We start from the raw sequence: 20,828 nt of genomic DNA on the forward strand, positions 1-20,828 counted from the left end.
TTCAAAATCCTTTAAAAAATTTAACCTGACTACATAAATGACCCGTTACTTTGGTCCCATATGGCACCATAAGAAAAGGGGAAAAAAAATCCCCAAACCTTCCCATGACAGCTAATTTTTTTTGCTATAGCACAGGTTTGTAGTAACTGAATGATGAGATCACTGATCATGGGCCCTGCACACCCAGGCAGATCTCCTACTTTGATGAGGAATTGCTATGAGACATGAGAACAGGCTCGGCCCATGTACAAAAGAAAGCGGATTATTTTGATCACATGTGAGATAATCCTTCCCAGACTGGTGACAAGAGAAGTATCAGGAAAAATGAACCGAATTTCTTCATAATAAGATCACGAACTATCCTCAGCTTTCAATCTCAGATGTGAAAACATTTACCTTGCAGACCTTTTCAATGAATGCACTTTCCAGGCCAAGGTCTGTGATGGTGTGGCACTGTCTGGAGTCAGACCTGGGCTGTCTAGCCAACGAACAATGAGCTAATGGGGACTCATTGAAAGGGAATAGTGTTTGATTCTGTTTCAATCATTTGATCTGTTTGTTTCCAAAAGCACAGCACTCAGATTGAATAGGTTGGCGTTTCTAACTTTCCCCGGTACAATAGCGCTTTTGAAACCGGCACACTGCTTGCAACAAATTCAATGCAATTACTCCTGGGCTTCTCAATTTTTTTTTTTTGTTTTTATTACCCGAATTATATCTTATTTAGATGGTAAATTCTCCATGATGTTTAGACATCTGTGGAGTGCTGTGCCTGCTCACAGTGCTGTATATGCTATACTTTGATCTCTAAAGTATTATAAAAGTGATTTACAGTGAGTGACAATATGTGATTTAATAACTGTTTCGGTTAAGGCCATAGGGTATATAGTAAACATCTTGCCTGCAAAACCTATTTCAGCTACTGTGGCTCTCTGCAGATCCATAAAAAATCATGTGTTTAGTTACTTAAATTCAGAGACTAAACAAATTCTCCTGAAAGTTTCAGATGCTGTAAAGAGACCACACTATTAACTATTAATTTAACCATCAACAACTATTAAATTTTCATTAAAAGATTTATTTTTATGCAATCAACATTTAATGCTTTCAGCAACAGTAAGAAAACACAACCCCAAACCCCCAAGTGTTCACAAAGGATAGTGGTTGGGCTTTGTGTGATAAGAAAAGTTTTTAAAAAAAGCCAAACATCCCCAGCTTTTAGGCAAAAGCAGTAGACAAAACACTTAAATATTTTCAGATGCATTACAATTTCAGACTAATCCTGTATGCAGGTTGTACAGAAGCATAGCAAATTGAATGAATTAGCTGTATACTCTCACTGTGATACAAAAAGAGTGTACGTTGACATACCGTAGTTGACTTCTTTACTCTTCTGTTTCTCAGTTTATCAAACCTCTCTCGGGACTGTTGTGAAGATTACATATCAAATGTATAGAAACCTGCTGTTGTATCTTTGTTGCTTGAGGTCAGAGCTCATGGTCCAATATCATTATATACTCAGGCAACTTACATTCAATAATAGGAATCAACAGCACATGGGTGTTATGCGAAAGGCTCTATACTATGGTACACGATTTGGACAATACAGGGGGAGATCCACTACAATGACAAATCCATAAAACACTTACATACATGAAGAACAAAACAGAGTAAAAGCCTCAGTGACTGTGAGACCCTTTTGAAAAGTGATGTTAACGTTCCTCATATACTGTGGAAAATGTTACTATGTTGTTTTGGCAAAAATCTTGAAATGGTTGTTATTCCTGTGCACTTCCAGAGATGGCAGAAGAGTGAGGTACAGAACCCTTAGTGCTTTTCTTTCATCTCAGAAAACAGAGTGCAAGCCTTAACTTTGCCGCCTTTAAAGGTAATGCTCAATACAGAATACGTTAGATTGGTTAAAAAGAAATTACTTCTCTCTCACATTTCAGCATCGGGGGTTGAAATCCAAGGCAGAGTGGTACGAGTGCTATTATTTGTTCCTGTTGTTTTGATCAGGAAAAGAAAAAAAAGAAAAGAAAAACCACCACAGATAAACTGGAGGATTACCAATAGACATTAAGTAGGACACAATGAGTCAGTAGCTCTGCTGAGAGTTTAATAAAGACACCATTGTTACGCCACACAACAGGGGCAAAAGGTTAATACTGCCCCTACATTTAGGGGCAGTAAAATATATCAAACATTCTGAAATATAGAAAAAGCTCACTTTGGAACTTTTTCACCTTGCTTCTTTGGCATCTTCACCTGCCCTGGAACAAATCAAGATATCCTGATCTCATTAAAAGACTGCTTAACTTGTTTTCCTCAGAAATGCATTCCATACAGTCATTTGCCAAGTGAAGAAATACGGTCAGTTTTCTATATTGATTAAATTTTCTAGAGTACAGTTTGCATCTGTGTTTCAGCTTTCGAATCCCAGAAAAAGTTATGATAACGTCAGATTTAAAGCCCCTGTATTGGGACTTTGAAAGTGTCCACAAAACTATGCCTGATATTCTTCAACTTGAAACTACTCTCTGAAGATCGGCCTCACAAAGCCCCATTTTCTTAGTTCACGTCTCCTTCCCACCAATAAATTAACATGCCTTCACCCAAATCAGCGCTTTGAATTTTTTCTTCTAATGAAAGTAAATTCTAACAGTAGTGTTAATGCCTCATTCACCCTCATCCCAGTTGCATATCTGTCAACACCCTGCATTCCTGCCTCTCTATAGTACCATCTCCACTCCTAATTTTTTTTTGTTCCAGTATTACCCTTGAAAACAAGTAGCCGCACGAAAGCTCGTTCCATCCTTCCTATTAACACACACACAGTATCTTTCCTCTCAGCCTGTTTGCCTACAGGCAGGACAGTTGGGAAGACACTGTTCCCTATTCTTGCCACAGCTCCTTGGTGAGGACACTCCATGTGCCCCCCTTCCCTCCAGGAGACAAAACCAGCAACTTCAAGAGGGCATCATCATTGATCAGTTTTCAGCCTTGGTGTTACAGCTGTTCATGCCTTCAACTCATTCATCTTCCTCTTCTTTGAGTATGTACCTGTACCCTTCACACTGCACCAGCACTGCAAATTAGTATCTTACTCATTTACTGTGTGATCAGCCTCATGTTTGACAAGCACGTGTTAAATGTTTCACCAGTTTTCTAGTGGTCTCATTTCTATTGTCCTCACCTTCCAATTCAGAGGAAATTAGACATTTGTAACTCCTTAATTTAGAATACATTTCAGTTGAGTTCCCAGTGCTCAATGGCAAGATGTTTTATAGTGGTCAATTTTGAAATACAGTGACTACTGGGTGCTCTCTAAATGGTTTATATTTGTTCTGGCTTCCATTGAAGTTTAGAGGTCAAATTTGGACACAGCTTTTCAGACCTTCTGGACCATTCTGGCCCATTCTGATCTCCTCTCTCTGACAACCAGTGATAGGACACGTGGAAATGGAATGAAATTGTGTCAGGGGAAGTTCAGATTGGACATTAGGAAACGCTTCCTCAATGAGAGGGTGGTCAGCCACTGGAACAGGCTCCCCAGGGACACGGTCATGGCACCAAGCTTCTGAGAGTTCAAGGAGTGTCCAGACAATGCTCTTATGGTTTAGCATTAGGTGATCCTGCAAGGAGCAGAGAGTTGGACCTGATGATCCTTATGGGCCCCTTCCAACTTGAGATATTCTCTGATTCCTAACAAACTACTTCGGTAAAATGAACAAAAGTCACACTAAAAGGAGGTGAGAGCATATCCACACGCTGTACTTTATGCATATTATGCAGAAAGCAAAGAGTTAAGTTAGAAACTTAAGTTGCAGTTAGTGGCAAAAAAACCCCCATACCCTGCAGGGAATGAAGGAAAATTGCGGTCAATTCAGAGGATAAAAGTTAGGTACTGAGGTAACTAAAAGTATACAGTTTAAATTGCCCAAACTGGACAAATGAAGGGAAGGTTAGAGATTTTAGGGACGAGGAACCAGAGACAATTTTCTGTCATGTAGCATTCTCAGATTAAAACCAAATGTCATTCAGACATTAACTGGAGGTTCAGCTATGCACAGTTGGGAACAACCACAAGGAGAAATTCAGCATTAAGTTATAGAGATGGTCAAAGTAAATGATCACTAATGACACATTGGACATGAAAACTCATTTACCAGATCTCCTCACACCTCTTTGAGCTTTCTGGGGAAGTTCAAAGAAGACCGGAGTCCTCTCTCACCCTTTATGTTACACAGCATTCATTGCTGAGCAAACGTAACATTTGGTTCATTAGGTTAAGTTTATATATCACTGTGTTCCTTGCTGTTGTTTCTGGAAAAAAAAAAAAAGATGTGTGTGGCCCAACTTTCTGGCATTTTGGGAAAAAAAAACCACAAGAACTCTACAAAGAATTTATCTGTTTATTTATCTTCAGATAAAGGATCCGTCCTCAGCCCTCTTCCTTTGTGCTACTCTAGCCATAGAAAGAGCCAGAAAAACCTTGTAATTGGTTACCTGGCATCCCCATCCAAGAGAAGAAATCCCCCAGACTGGATGATGGATGTGGACCCAATTGGTGACAGTGATAACAGCTCTCTGATAACACTTTTAAGAAGGTGAAAAATTTAAAAAAGTGAAGAAGCAGAAGCAAGGGCAGGGAGGGCGAGGTGTGAGCCTCGTGTTCTGGCCTCCCAGTGAGCAGCTGTCTGGGCCTGACTCGGGCTGGGCAATGGAAGAGAAGACGGGAGATGCGAAGAGAACCTGAGAGGCATCTGCCTGCCTGTTCTGAAGAATTTCTTGTGAGAGCAATGGCTGCAGACACCAAGGTCAGTGAAGAAGGAGGGGGAGGAGTAATGTGGTTCCTGGCCAGAATTCCCCCGCAGCCCATGGTGAGGCCAGCTGTGCCCCTGCAGCCCATGGAGGCCCACGGAGGAGCAGAGATCCACCTGCAGCCCGTGGAGGACCCCACGCCAGAGCGTGTCCAAGCTGAAAAAGAAGGCAACGAGACAGCGACACCCAACAGTTTCACTGCATCTCCAGTAGAATGGAGTTCTGCAATGAAAGACACCAACACCATCAGTGTAAAAACGGGAGGCTCTCATTAGATATGTTTGGATGAGATTTACAGACAACTGATTCTTACAAAAAAAATCGTGTTTATAGGACACTCCTTTAACACTGGTCTCTTCAGTCTTCTAGGCGACAACTACCAAAAGGCATTTTTCACTAAACAATAGCAAAGGTTACCGTCCCTTAAGGGACATCACCACTCTAGCCAGTAATAAGGTAACAGAAGCATTTAGGAGCTGGTAAGAGACTTCAGTAAATTAATTTCAGAAATCTCATGCTAATACAAGCAGATTATGTCAGCCCTAAATTAATCAAATGAGCCATTTTTTTTCTCAAAGCACTACAATAAAACTGAGCTATGATTCCACAGGTTGTAGAGTGAAGCTTCCTAATGGAAACTGAAGCCAAGAAAGATGAAAAGGATTTCTGATCAACCACAGTAAAACAAGCTCTTCCAGACTCCCCTGTAGTTTCATCAGAACCCCTGTCTCTGTTTTGGTGTGCTAGTATTTTTTTTGCATCCATCAGCAAAGATATCCCTTTCGATGACATTTGGTCCAGGTAGAAGAGAGAAAGATCACTCTTGAGATATCAAAGTTCATCAAACTCGTGATGAATTCAATGACCCAAATTAGAGTACTCTATCCCATGCCAAAGTGAGATTATGTTGGCATACACAGTTTCTTTTCCAAAGTACTGAAGAAACCAACAGGAGACTAGGTCATGGAGTGAAGAAAAATCTTTGTTATCTTCTCCAGAAACAGAAGTATTTTCTGCTGCTATAACAATGAAAATTGACTGACTGTAAGAAACCCCTACCAGAAAAATACTGTATTTTGTTTAAGAGCAGGATAACTCTCTATGAAGTCAGCTCTCCAAGATGAGGACGCTTCTGGCACCCACTGAAGGTGGCTGACAAAATAGTATAAGCAAGATTTTCACAAGTTCCAGGGAGAGATCCAATATTGAAATGTCATGACGTACTTTATAAAATTTATTTTGTTAGAGGATAATATAGTGGTGGAAAAGGATGGGCTTTGGAGTAAAAGAGAAGAGCCAGGGGCTGCTGATATAATAGGAACCAACATAGAAACACCTGTGAAATGTCTCAAAGGAATTAGAGCATGTTCCTCTAAAAAGGTGACACGGTCAGTTGCCCAGCTGAAGTGCCTCTATACCAATGCACACAGCATGAGTAACAAACCGGAGGATCTGGAAGCGACTGTGCAGCTAGAAAGCTACTATCTAATCATTATCACTGAAACATAGTAGGATGAATCACACGATGAGTGCTGCAGTTGATGGCTATAAACTGTTCAGATGGGACAAGGCAAGAAAGAAGGGACAGGGCAGTTGTTCCTTATGTAAAAAATGAATTGACTGCACAGAGCTGTCTTTGAAAAAAAAGTGATGAACAGGTTGGGAGCTTATGGGTAAAATTTAGGGGCCAAGCCAACAAAGGAAACCTCATGGCTGGTGTTTACTACAGGCCCCCCAGCCAAGGGGAGCCTGTTGACGAAGCATTCTTACTTTAGGAAGCATCATGCTCGCAGCCTCTGATCCTACTGGGGGACTTCACTCACCCTGGCATCTGCTGGAAGAGCAGCACAGCAAGCTGTAAGCAGTCCATGAGACTTGGAACACATTGAGGATAATTTCTTAACCCAGGTGATAGCCCAACTACAGAACTGTTACTAAACCTATTGCTTACCAACATGGATGAGCTAATTAAATATGTCAAGACTGGTGAGAGCCTGAGCTCCAGTGATCATACTCTGGTGGAATTCACAGTCTTGAGGTATATGGGCCAGGTGAAGAGTAGACCTCAGGACCTCGAATTGTAGGAGAGGAAACTTTCAGTCGTTTAAGGAATTAGTGGATGGGACATCCTGGGAAACTGCCCTCAGGGACAAAATAGCTGAACAGAACTGGCAGCCATTTAAGGACATTTTTCTTAGAGTGCAAAAGCTCTCAATTCTCATGTGTAAGAAATTAGGAAAGAAAGCCAGGAGAATAGCATGGCTGAGTAAGGACCTCCAAATCAAACTGAAGTGTGAGATGAAAACGCACATGTAGTGGAACCAGGGACAGCTATTCTGGGAAGAATATAGGGATGCTGCCTGGATGTGTAGGGAAGGGATCAGGAAAGCTAAGGTACAGTTGGAGTTGAATTTGGCAAAGGATGTAAAGAATAATAAGGGTTTCTGCAGGTACGTTGGCCAGAAAACAAAGCTGAAAGAAGATATACTTCCTGTACCTCATAGATAATACAGAACTAGGAACATCTGAGAAGGCTGAGATATTCAACATTTTTTTTCCCCCGGTTTTCAATAATAATCTCTCTTCCCACATCTCAGAAGCCTCTGAGCCTCAAGGCAGTGACTAGGGGAATGAAGTCCATCCCATTGTAAATGAAGATCAGATTCCAAACCAACTGAGGAACCTGAACGTACTTACGTCCATGGGACCCAACAAGATGTATCCCAGGTTCCTGAGGGAATTGACTGATATAGTTGCCAAACCAGAGCCACTCTCTACCATATTTGAAAAGTCATGGCAGTCAGGCGAAGTCCCCAGTGACTGCAAAAAGGGAAACATCACATCTATTTTTAAAAAGATAAAAAGGCAGATAATGGGAACCAGCGACCAACTAGCCTCACCTCTGTGCCTGGTAAGATCATGGAAAAGATCCTCCTGGAAGATAATGTCAGTGCATATGGGAGACTGGAAGGTAATTAGAGACAGCCAGTATGGCTTCACCAAGGGCAAATCATGCCTGACTAAGCTAATGGCCTTCTACAATGGAGTGATTGCTTCAGTGGAAAAGGGAAAAGCTAAGGTATCATTTACCTAGACTTCTGTGAGGCCTTTGATACAGTCTCCCACAACATTCTTGCCACTAAATTGGAAAGATATGAGTTTGATAGATGGACTGTTAGATGGATAAATAATTGGCTGGAAGGCCACATCTAAAGAGTTGTAGTCAGTGGCTCATGTCCAAGAGGAAATCAGTAATGAATGGTGTACCTCAAGTGTTCATACCAGGACCAATAGTATCTACATCAATGACACAGACAGCAGGATTGAGTGCACCCTCAGCAAGTTTGCCAATGAAACCAAGCTGAATGGTGCAGTAGATTCCTCTTGAGGAAAGGGATGCCATCCAGAGGAACCTTGACAGGCCTTGAGGAATGGGCCCATGAGAACCTCATGAGGTTCAACAAGGCCAAGTGCAAGGTCCTGCACATGGGTCAGGGCAATCCTCAATATCAATACAAACTGGTGAATTACTTGATTGAGAGCAGGCTTGTGGAGTAGGACTTTGGGATACTGGTACACAAAAACCTGGACATGGGTCGGCAATGTGTGCTTGCAGCCCAGAAAGCCAACTGCATCCCAGGCTACATAAAAAGCAGCATGGCCAACAGGTCAAGGGAGGTGATTCTCCTTCTCTACTCTGCTCTTGTGAAACCCCACCTGGAGTACTGTGTCCAGCTTTGGCGTGCCCACTACAAGACAGATATGAACCTGCTCAAGCAGGTCCAGAGGAGGCTCATGAAAATGGTCAGAGGGCTGGAACACCTCTCCTGTGAAGAAAGGCTGAGAGAGTTTGGGTTGTTTATCCTACAGAAGACATGGCTAAAAGGGAGACCTTATCATGGCCTTTCAATGGATAAATGGGGCTTATATGAAAGATGGAGGGACTTTTTACCAGGGCCTGTTGTGATAGGACAAAGGGCAATGTTTTTGAACTGAAAGAGAGTAGATTTAGATTGGACAGAAGGAAGAAAATTTCTTTACTATGAGGGTGGTGAAGCACTTGAACAGGTTGCCTAAAGAAGTTGTGGATGTTGCACCACTGGGTGCAGATTAGACAGGGCTTTGAGTGACCTGATCTCGTGTAAGATGTCCCTGCCTGTGGCAGTGGGGTTGGACTAGATAATCTTTAGAGGTCCCTTCCAACTCAAACCAATCTATGATTCTATGATACAGTATGTGCATTAATAATTACATAAGAAGAAACATGATCATTAGTATAAAATCCACAGCCAACCAAGTACATTTGAACTTTAAGGTGGTATATCTAAATTGTTGAAAAGTCTTCTTTAAAATTGTTTAGATTTACTGTCAACAGAGATCTGTACTAGCTTTGGTTCTTGGAGAAAAACTCCTTACCCAGGAAGAGAAAAAAAACCCCTGTTCTTAACAGTGACATAAAGTGTGCCTGGATGCTCAAAGCAACATTTAGTTTACATGGACACTCAGTGCAGGAGAAAGGCTCAATACCAAGAGCTTCCCAAAGCGTCTGGCAAAAGTCCAATGGGACTTGCATGGAGAAACCACGGAGTCAGACCAGATGAATTCTCGAGGTCCCTTCCAATGTCAACAATTTTGTGAAACAGAATCAATCTTTCTTTCCTTGCTTCAACTCCTTTTGAAGAAACGGTAGATCCAGTGTTGATTTAGGCCATCAAAGGTTCAGCAGATGTCTAATGCATCACATTGTCAAGCGAAGAGCTTGAGTCTTGATGTTTTGTTAACTATTTTAAGAATGTGAACCAGGAAGGAAGGAAGACATTGCACAGATGGAGACAGAAAGACCATTTCTCAAAAAAAAAAAAAAAAAAAGAGAGAGAAAAGAAAAAAAAATCTGTAACAGCAGAACATTAAAGGATAAAGAAAATGTACCTGAGTAACCAACATCATGGCTAATCTTGAACATAATTCAACTCAAAGCAAGGCACTGCAGAATTCTGTGCCATAGCTGCAAGACAGTAGCAAGTACCTATTTTAGCCATCCACTCCTGATACCTGTGATAATGCAAAGAGAAAGTGCTGTTCAGCACACAAAAATCCCAGGCACTCATAATAATTAATTTTTTTGCATAGGTAGTGTGCAGCTGTCCAAGGGAGCTTAGGCAAGAGACAGTCACAAACTACAAACTAAGTGAGTACCTTACTTACTTCACTTGCTACACAGGCTGAGACAGTGTTATTCACACGTTTCTATAATAATAATAATAAAAATAACACTGCTAGGCTGCCTTGCTTGCAGTGGTCCAACAGACCATCAAGTGCTCCATCAAGCCACTTCCCAATCTTAGATGTGTACACTTTCACAGAAGCTTCATCTTAAGCGATCCTTTTATTACACACTGGGCTAACAAGAAGTTACACTAATGAAAGCGGTATTAACTTATTCCCACACATAAGAGAATTTTTGAGGGAAAACATTTCAGAGGCTTGTATCTGTTGGACAGAAGTACAAAACAAAAATAGTAATTTTAAAAAAAGTCACTACCACATTCCACTTCCATCTTCTCATACTCTGCCCAAAAAAAGTAACAACCACACCAGAATAAACCTACCATAAACCTAACCAGGTCCCTAGCAAGCATGAAACTTCTGAGCAGGGACTAACATAGCTGCAAAAAAAGAATTCAAATATTTAGATGAATGGGCAAAGTGAAAACTTAGCTGCTTATGAAAGCTGAAAGAAAACTGCTTTGCTATCTTGGATAGCCTGGGTGGTTCTGGGTGGCTGAGCCTATCCTGAATGTCTCCTCTGCACTGCTCAAAAACTAAGCCCTCCTGCGGCATTTTGCACTGTTTTCTAGACCACCCACTCAGATGTGGATACACAAACCACATGTGCTAGGAATGTCTGCCGGCACTGACGGCAATATCAGCATTACGACCTTATTACTTGCACAGCCAGGCTTTTAATACAACTTATTTGTTTTATCTTTTCAATACCTTTGATTCCTTAATGGTTTTTGTGTAGTCTCTCTACTGGCCATTACATGCCTAAGGATTTGAAAGTGGAATATAACTGTTGGAAAAAATGCACCATTATCAGAGTGAATATATTTTTAGCTGATTTTTCTTCCCCTTCTTTTCCTCCCCTAAAGCTAAAGAGATCGGCTTTATTTCTAGGTCTTACTAAAAAGATGTAACTGACAGCTTCACAAACCTACTATTTCCTAAACATGACCCAGACCATGAATTCTGTCCCCTTGTGAGCAATGATAAAAGGTAGTAATTTAGTCTTCACTGTGATGAGAATGGAAAAGTTTACTAATGGAAATTGCAACTTTATAGCATCAGTTCTCTGAAGGACAATGCATGACCCATTTGATGTAATATTCAGGAAAGGGTTACTTCCAGTCAGAATTATAGAGAATGATGATGAAAATATATCTTCTGCTGTATTCACAGACCTACATTTGACTTTGCTCAAATATACAGACTGGAAAAATTAAAAGTAAATGAAGAATGAAAAATGCCAGATTATCACTGTAGAGTAGAGTCATTCTGGCTGAGGTAAAACATACAACACAAATAAGATGCAATATTCAAACAAATGTTAAACAGACATTAACACGTCAAACCGTAGCACAGCTTAGATTTTTGTGTGATGCTGCAATATATCTCCCTCATCAATTCAGCAACAACATAATTATTACAGCAGTGAACCAAAGAAGCTGCTACTCTGCAAGCTGTCACCCCATCTTACAGCAGACAACTGCTGACCAGCAAACTGTATTCTCTACTTTAATGTAAAGAACCACAGCCAGCTATTAAGGGATCTCATCTTTACTTTTTTTTTTTTAATATATTTTTTTCAAGTTCCCCTCCCCAAAGGGTATTGTTCTTACTGTAGTAATACTTCTCTTTCCTGTCTAGTCACAGTGGCATTTCTTGCTGCTCAAGTAAACGCAAAGCCCTTATGTGACTGTGCTTTGATGTTAATTTATCTGCTCGCTCACAGAACCAGCCTTGTAAATGTCACTGGTTTAGCCATATTATGCACTGATTAACTCCCAAGCACACACAAAAGCACTGCAGATATACGAGTTTTAGTCCTCATCATCTGTTCGTAAGCCTTTTATGTCCAGCAGTAAAGCTTCTTAGTACAGTATGCAGAATAGCTTCCTGGTGTACACTACATTCTACTGTATACTGCTCAACAATTAAGAAAACTATTCAAGCTCATAAAAACACTTGTTAAACTTAGGAACATGTTTTGCCCCGCTTATTTTTGCGGTTCCTGCTAGCTCCTGCTAAGTCCGAAAGTCTGATAAAATTTTCACCATAAGTCTCCATTTCAGAGCCTTGTGCTTACAACAAACTGTGCAACTCAATGGACTAACGAGCAAACACAAAAACAGCAAGTCCCTCTATAGACTGAAACAAGTTTGCTAAAAGATACATTGCTGTTAAACTGCAGGAGGTAGAAGACGAGATATGATGTGTACAAACAAAGATGGTATGAAGGAAATCAAACATCCCACCTTCAGAGCAGTGTCTGGAGTAAGGTAATACGTACAACAACTGAACCGGGCAGTTTTCTCTTCAGACCATTCTATAGCTTTACCATTCATTTGGCAACTTAAGTGACGGGGCTTGAAATTAACAGGTCATTCAAGAGACCCCAAAGCACTTGTATAGCTTCTAAGAAAACAAGATGATACTTACCCAAAGTAAGGACCAAAGACCCAAACCAGATTGTGTACATACTTTATCTCACTGTGACAAAGGGAAAGAAGGACAATGGGTTAGGCAAAACCCAAGAAATTGTAATTTCCTTTTCCCAGATTAAAAGAAACTTTAACACAAATATACTGGGCTCTCCAAACGCAGTGTACTGTGTGCTCTTTGCTTCTGAAACTGAAAGCACACACTTAACTCAAACACACTGAACCAATGAAAAGAAGAGAGAGAGAGAGAGAGCCTATCCAAAGGCTGAAGACTCAGTATGGGTTTTGTTTTACCTTGGAACACTCTCCTCGCTTAAGTGTATGCTCCTTTCTCCTTTCTTGCTTTTTCTCTATAGCATAGACTAACATGGCTTTCAAATCTAGAAAATACTGAAATTTTTGTAAAGTTTCTCAGTGGATTCAAACTTCTAAAAAGATACTAAAACTTGTCTACCCAACTGGACATCCACTTTCTGAGGCGGAAAGTTAGTGGCGAGACGAAAACTGTCCTTATTATTGGATAAAACTACTGTTCTCGTAACAGTGACTCCCTTATCCTAAAAGTTATTTTTAGATATTTGGAACTTACTGCTAACCTCTGTCTGGTCACCTCAACAAATTAATCCAAATTCTCAAACATAACTTTGTATTAAACAGCTCAATGATAAGTAAAACTCCAAAACATTTATTGCCCAAACACTTTAACCCATCTCAAAGATCAATGCTTATATATGTTAAAGACTTGGAAGGGTCTTATTTTTTTTTTCTTTAAGAGAAATATGAATGTCTGAAATTAAGTGAAAAATGATTTATTTTGTTTCTGCATACAAAATCAGATGAAAATAGCTATTTTTTTTAATTTAGATCAACACTTAGTAACTCTATCAGAATTTTGTGAAAATGTCAACACGCACACACAAACTGCAGTCTATTTTCTTCCCTCTCCCATTGAATTAGAAAATGAAAGAGTTTAAGGATGATTCACAATTTGCATGAAAGTCAGCACTAACTTGACACTTTAACTGCTGTCATCTCCCTTTTATGTCTATTCTCCTCTTCGTTGTTTTCTTCCATCCCTGTTCTCAGTGTATAAGAAAGCTTATCTGGTGTTTTAAGGGTAAAATGATTCATTTCACCATTTCTAACAAAAGACTGCAGTAGTCATACTAGAGGTATGATGAGATTCTTCCCCTTCTCAAACTCAATGAGTTACCACAAAACTTAGTTAGAAAAGTCAAAATGGACAAAATTCCATATGTATCTGGTATAACTAAAAGATAGGAAGTTGAACACACACTAGTAGAACAAATGTTTTTAAGGTTGCTTTTAGATTTCCAAACATTTTCATATAAAATAATCAACAAAAATTGAAGTTTATCCCCTTCACGTGCACTCCTTTCTCCTCCCTGCCACCACCTGCCTTATGTCAAAAGTAACTTTAAAATTACACTCCCACTCCTCCTTGCCCCTCCCCAATTGCACATTAAGACACGGACTTAAAAGAACATAACGCTTCAAGTATGCTTCATGCCAGTCATCAATAAGAGTCATAACATTACTGAAAAAGTACACTTATTCTTGGGAAGCCTGAGGAGGACTTCCTGCAGAGTGTGGTCAAACAACATTTTAAATAAGAAAAAAGCTCCCCAATCCAGTCTGCATCCCGCCCTCTCAAAAAGAGTAAAGTGTAAAATTTTCTTTGGACTTGAAGAAACAGTATTAAGATTTACCATCTGAATAAGAAATAACCCCAATTAGAATCTCATTTTACAGTGCTGCACGAAACGTGCACATGAAACAGTCATACAGATACTACCATTCAGCTCTACACATACAGACTACACCTGGCATATAAGCATACACATGACATACTGGCCCGTCCAGAAAAAAAAGATACATTTTTTTAAAGGCTGGTAAACCTGAATAAACCTTTGCATCCAGAAGTATTTTTAAAATTCTTTTCACTTTTCATTGAGAAATTTGAACTTCTAATAGAAGGGTGATGATTTGATTAGGACACCATCAGTGATATGAGAGGATGGTGCTTTGCTGTGAAACCCAGTACACATCCTCTCATTTGATCATGCATAAAAAAAAAACGATCCTGATTTTAAGGAATAACGTATGGTACGAAAGAATACTCATTTTTACAGACAAGAAATCCTTCTGGAAACAAGCAGGTTATTGAACAGATAACAAAATCTGGTAAGTGTGAAAAGCATATATACATACATGTGTGTGTATATATATATACACAGGTGCATGTATATGTATATATACACACATATATACAATGCATCATATATGTGTTTATTCCAACATGTTAACTGTTAACAACTTTTTTTTCTCCTTTTCAAATAAAAGAGTTTAATTTAGCAGTTGTAAAAAAAACAACAAAACCAGAAACAAAATCCCCAAGCTAAACAGACTAGATACTATATGAACAAACAAAAATGTTATGCAAATAGTTTTATGGTAAAAGTAAGTCACACAGTGGCAGCAGAGGAGTGTTGAAACTCATAGTAATAAATAGCTCCAAATTAAGAATTTTCTACAACAGTTCCATAGAAGACAGGACCAGTATTTCTTCTTTTATGATGATCCTGCTGAACACCTTCACTCATATATATTTAATTTTATAACATTAAAACAGACACAAGAATGTAGACTGCAAAAGATGCTTGATTCAGGACAGTATACATAACATTTTTTGTTAAAAGTCCTACTGGTTTATTCACTAAGGCTAGACAGCAAGTCGTATGATCCTATTTGGTGCATTTTCTACCATGGTAAAGATCAACGAATGGACAGAGCCAAGGACCTGCGGTCCAACCTACTGTGGTCCAGCCCACTGTGGCAGATGGGAAACAAATTATAGGACCACTGTTTGGTCCCCTACTTTGTATTTTGTTTCATGGAACTGCAGAAGTGGAAATGAGACTGTAGTGTTTTAAGTGACTAGAGAAAGATAGCAAGAAGTGGCATTTTAACATGAATAACGTTACTAGGCTTGCGATAGTACGGCATCAAAAGAGCACACGTGGGACCCCACTACTTGCAACATCTGGTAGTGTCATTCAATGACTCATTGACTTTAGAATACATGTATGCAATAATAAATAGATCAGTTATGTAATAAGGCAGTGTGTTGAACATGCATTCATCTTGTGGGCTGGAACACCACAGAGAGATATACATGATACACATTTATTAAGACCAAGTATTTTTGTTTGCTTCTGTGTGTTTGTTTTTCAAGGCTATCCAGGCAAACTCTTCCAGAGTATTTTCTTCTTGAGAACAGTAGTCCTCTGAGTCTTGCCACTTTTCCTCTCCCTTGTTAAGAGATGATGACTGGCTTTAAGGAAAAATAAAGCTGAAGAGGGTTGTTTTGTTTTTTTTTTCCCCCCATTTTGGTTGCATCATTCTGAATGTTTCATTTAAAGAACCGTTTCTGATGCAGCCAGATGCCAAATCCTCAAGAGGTTCCAGATGTTTCCAGATAACTCTGTAGTTTACGGACTGTGGTTTTGTCCAGTGAGCAAAGATCAAAGTCAAAGGTTGTATTTGTGATATGAAAGTGTCCAGTTTCTTCTATAAGATTTACTATCTGAAAGGAAAGAAAAGATGCAGTTGAAACTTTCACCAGTTTCACATACCCACTGAATGTATTAACATTCCACTAAGTATGATATGAAAGGCATAAAACAAGCCCAACTGCTCCAATACTTTTTGGTTGTTTATTTTTTTGTTGTTGTTGTTGTTTGGTTGGTTTTAGATAATAATCAACCATAATGCCATTGTCTATTCCAGCAACCATTCCCATTGAGAACACATTTTTCAAATGTTAAAAGAAAATCTGTATTTTCTAAGTAAAAAAAAAAAAAAAAAAAAAAGCAACACCCCTCCCCAAGCCCAAATAAAGGAAAAAACCCAGGTAGATCTCTGTCTGGAATGTTTACTCTGTGCATAGCTGCTAAGCAGGATACTTCAGAAAATAATTGGCATATGCCTCTCTGGAAGCAAGGGAAATAAATCAATACTTAGAGAATCTAGTTCATATCAAACAAAAACGTATTCAAGAGCTCTCACATCAACTGTTAGTTCACATACTAGCAGTTATTTCTTTAGTAACAGACTTAAATCCTTTTTTTTAAACCAAACCAACCATGAAGGACTCCACCAATGGCATATATTCTATAATCACAGCTTTCATTCAAACAGGAAACAGAAGAGCTGTCAGGAGTTCTTGAGAAGAACAGGGACTAAAACATGCCTTCTATGAGGAAAGGGTGAGAGAACTGGGACTCTCCAGCCTGGCGAAAAGAAGGCTCAGTGCAGATCTTGTCAATGTGTACAAATACCTGAAGGGAGGGTGTAAATAAGATGGAGCCAGGCTCTTTCCAGTGGTGCCCAGCGACAGGACCAGAGGCAACAGGCATGAACTGAAATACAGGGGACTCTCTCTGAACATCAGGAAACACTTTTTTACTGTGAGGGTGACTGAGCACTGTCAAAGGTTGCTCAGGGAGGTTGTAGCGTCTTCACTCTTGGAGATATTCACAAGTCATCTGACATAGTCCTGGGGAACCTGGCTCTACACATCCCTGCTTGAGCAGAGGGGGGTCAGACCAGATGACCTCCAGAGGTCCCTTCCAACCTCAATAATTCTATGATTCTGTCAAATCAACTGTACATATCTAACTTGTGCCTTTCTGCTGTTTTGAAATTTTTAGTCTCTTAATTGTAGTCTACATTTTTAAAGAGCTGTCATACTCAACACTGAATTGCTGTAACAAGTAACACCAGATAAGTAGAGTTCTAGGATGTACACCTATCTAAAAAACCCATTCAGCATCTTGGAAAGCCAAAGCATTATTTGTCAGATAGGGCTAACAGAGTGCCAACACATTATGGCTATGAATCTCTCATGTGCAGTTTCATTCCAAGAGACAGACATCCCAAGTGAGCACACAGAAAGGCACCCTGTCCTGAAGTGGGACTCAGGGTAGTGTCACGGACTGAGAGAACACCACTCTTCTGCTCAGACCATCCCTTCTGTGGCACTCACGCTAGACTCAATGTCCTGTTTGCACCCTTCAATTTGAAACCCATTTAGTTCTAGGGCTTCCACATATACCTCTAACGAAATGCTGCTGCCAGATATTCCTCGATTGTTTGAACTTTATTACTGTGTCTGTAATTCCTTTTCCACAGCTGCAGGAGATACAGATGTTTGCACACATGGCTTACAGAGCATACCTTAAAATGACAAATCTGGTAGGAACACACCAACTTGAAAAAGAACAATGAAATTAAACTAAATCTTTTGTAATTTTACACTCCCAATTTCATTATATAAACAGATGTTTTTTCTCCTCAGATCACAGAAGAAAAGACTATGCTGATGATAAATGAAATAACTTCATGTGTATTGTCAGTCATGGAATCAAATAGCCCAGGGTGGATTAAACAGAATGGAAACAAGATAAAATAATAAGAGGGCCTGTTACAGTAAAAATCTCCCTTTCTAATCACCTTCCATTTTCCAGGTTGGAAAAAAATAAAAGTAAAATCTAATTTGGTTTGCAGCTCTCCAACATTCTGAAAGTACTTAGGAACAACCCTGCTCTTATTAACACTTGATTTAAATCTGTGCCTCTTGGCTTAATTTTTTTTTCCTATATGGGAATTTTTAATCTAAAATTGCTAACTTCATCTGATCACTTGTTGATTCACAGATTCTTGTAACACTTTTCCATCTCCTACTGTTCTGCAATTAACACAAGAGAAAAAAAAAATCAAATGAGACAAAATTGATTATGAACAGAAGGAAACTTTCATGTGTGTTATATGTCATTCTAATTTTTGGCACTCTCTTGAGCCTCATCTAAAAGAGAAGCTAAGGAGTCAATCCAGCCTCATTTTGTAAAGCTAGGAATAGGAATCTAATCTCAGGCTCAGTCTCCAAATATTCACTGTGTGATAAAAAACTGGCTGCACAAGAAATTTACAGAAGCCAAGGCCAGGAAGATCCAGCTATGCTCAACAATTCTGTCTAAGACTTTATTGCATTGGGGTGGAAGAATACGACCCCTCATAACTCCCACAGTAATATACGTGATTTTAGAAACAAAGATTACATTAAAGTGTTAACACATGTATTTTTAAACAGCACTGCGTATTTTAAAAAGCTGATAAGCACTTCTAGTGATCAGGTTCTGCTTGGGGTTCTTAAGCTCTAGGCCAAGGGAAATATAAACATTCAAAACATATCCATCACCCATCCCTAAAGAAATACAGCCACTATGTCAGGGCACCTGGTAAATCAGACTGAAATGAACCCCAAAATTTTTAATGGATGTATAAAAATGTATCAAGATAAACCCAGACAGCTCAACGAAAAACAGCTGCCTGTGTGCCAGTCAATGAGAAATCCATGACTTACAGTATTAGCACACACATCCTTATGATATTCAGAAATACTTGGAAAAGAATAAAAGGTTAAGATTAGTTGCCATGAAGTCTGACAGTTACAATATTAAAAACAAAGCATTAAAATGTTTTCTTTTGAGAGCTCAGGCTGCAAAGAACAAAAATATCCCATTTGTTCCTGCTATAGTAAGCTTTGCTTTTCTGCTGTAATGTATGTTTCTGTTTACATAATGTCCCTGCAGCTCAGTTCCATCACTATCCATCACGGTACAACTATTTATCTGCCTTTAAACAAGCAAATGAGTGTGTGTGTGTTTAAGGAAGCCAAAGTGCAGCTAATGACATAGTCATTTTTCAATTTATGGAGGTTTTTAGGCCATTTGATAGTTTCCAGACCTGCAAGCTGCCCCTTGCAGAAAATTCTCAGAAGATAGTTGCCATCTGAAGTTAAGAACCTTGTGGATATGAGTAATTTAATTTTCAGTAGTGCTGCATACTCTCAATTTCTTCCTTATGCGTGTACTGCCTAGTGCACTAGCTTTAAAGAGATTTTTCACCAGCTGAAGATACAACTTCTGATGCCTCGAAGTAAGATGCAAAGTCTTACTAGAAATCTTGTTGCCCTTCATGGAGTCACGCTACCGTCATCTGCACTGAAAATAGAGTTAGGAATCCACCTTTAGACAGTCAAATTTTAATGCAAGGGATATGCAGTATTAACATCTGATTGCAGACTCAGTTATCCCTACTATTTCACTGGAAATCACAGAATAAAAAAAAAAAAAAAGCCTCATCACTGTAAATCTCAAACTCTTTATCTACAATGAAAGAGGCGGGAGAGATATTTCCTTTTAAAATGTAATTTCAGACCAATTTCTGTCTAGCCGTGGTCTAATATTCACATACAAATTGCTCAGGTGGTTCTCGCAGGACTAATTTCTCAGCTAAATGTTCTTTTTCACCTGCCTTCTCCCACTTGGGCAACTCTTATATATCTGTAAGTATCATTTTACATCAGGATTACTTAGCTACATGTCCAGCCATTTGCAGTTCAGTATCACATCTCTCCTGTCTCCTCCTTCTTTTCTGTGGATTTATTTCAGCTTTCTTTAACAATGTGTCTCAAAGAGAAATGCCTCTCTTGGGAAAGAGCCACATTCTCAAACAGATACATTTTTCTCATTTCCAGCTTGGCTGTGTTCCTGTTTGCTGTCATGCCTACGGACTTGGTAACAACTGAGATTGCAAAAACCTGTCCTCTCCTTTTCACATCCCTCAGCATAAGTTTCAAAAGCCAGCACTTCACAATCAATGCCTTCATTCTTCTCTTGCAAGTCCCTTCTCTAAAAATTCCCTAAAAGTCCACAGGCAGCAGACTTCAACATGTACAAGAGATTATTACCTGCCCTAACATAACTAAGAAGATGACAATGACCACCCAGGAATGCAGAACTCCACTACCATTCCACTTCAACACTGCCATCACCTTGAAAACTCTTGCAGCTATTAACAGCTTTCATACTTTGCACTCAATCCCTCTTCTCATGTAGTAACAGTGTCTCTTTCCACAGTTTTATCCCTTGCTCTCCTTACCTTTGTACATCCTTTAGTCTCTACATACTTGTATTTCTCGGTCTAGAAGCTTCACAGTCATTCCTGAAAACTTTCTCAGCTCTGTACTCTTTTTATTTCTCTGCTCAAAATTAATATATTTTACATTAACTACAAGCTGCAAAGCAGTAATGACATTTAAGATGGGGTGACAGTTTATTTGTAAGGCAGAGAAGCACTAGTTCTCTGCAAGTTATCCATTCAATATTGTGAACATAATTCTGTAAAGTGATACAATCA

General features: G+C 39.3%; 1 protein-coding gene across 3 annotated transcripts in view; it reads right to left on the reverse strand.

Moving 5' to 3' along the window:
- Positions 1–13,338: 13,338 nt before the first annotated feature.
- Positions 13,339–20,828, reverse strand: part of MLLT3 (MLLT3 super elongation complex subunit) — a 133,914-nt gene continuing 126,424 nt past the window's right edge. For all 3 annotated transcript variants that reach the window (XM_086770303.1, XM_086770302.1, XM_086770301.1), the window contains one exon: positions 13,339–16,152. In XM_086770303.1, coding sequence (XP_086626429.1) covers positions 16,021–16,152 — 132 coding nt within the window. In that variant the 3' untranslated portion in view covers positions 13,339–16,020. The remainder of the gene's footprint in view (positions 16,153–20,828) is intronic.

The sequence above is a fragment of the Chlamydotis macqueenii genome, chromosome Z (genome assembly GCF_036417535.1).
Source record: "Chlamydotis macqueenii isolate bChlMac1 chromosome Z, bChlMac1.mat, whole genome shotgun sequence".
NCBI classification, from domain to species: domain Eukaryota; kingdom Metazoa; phylum Chordata; class Aves; order Otidiformes; family Otididae; genus Chlamydotis; species Chlamydotis macqueenii.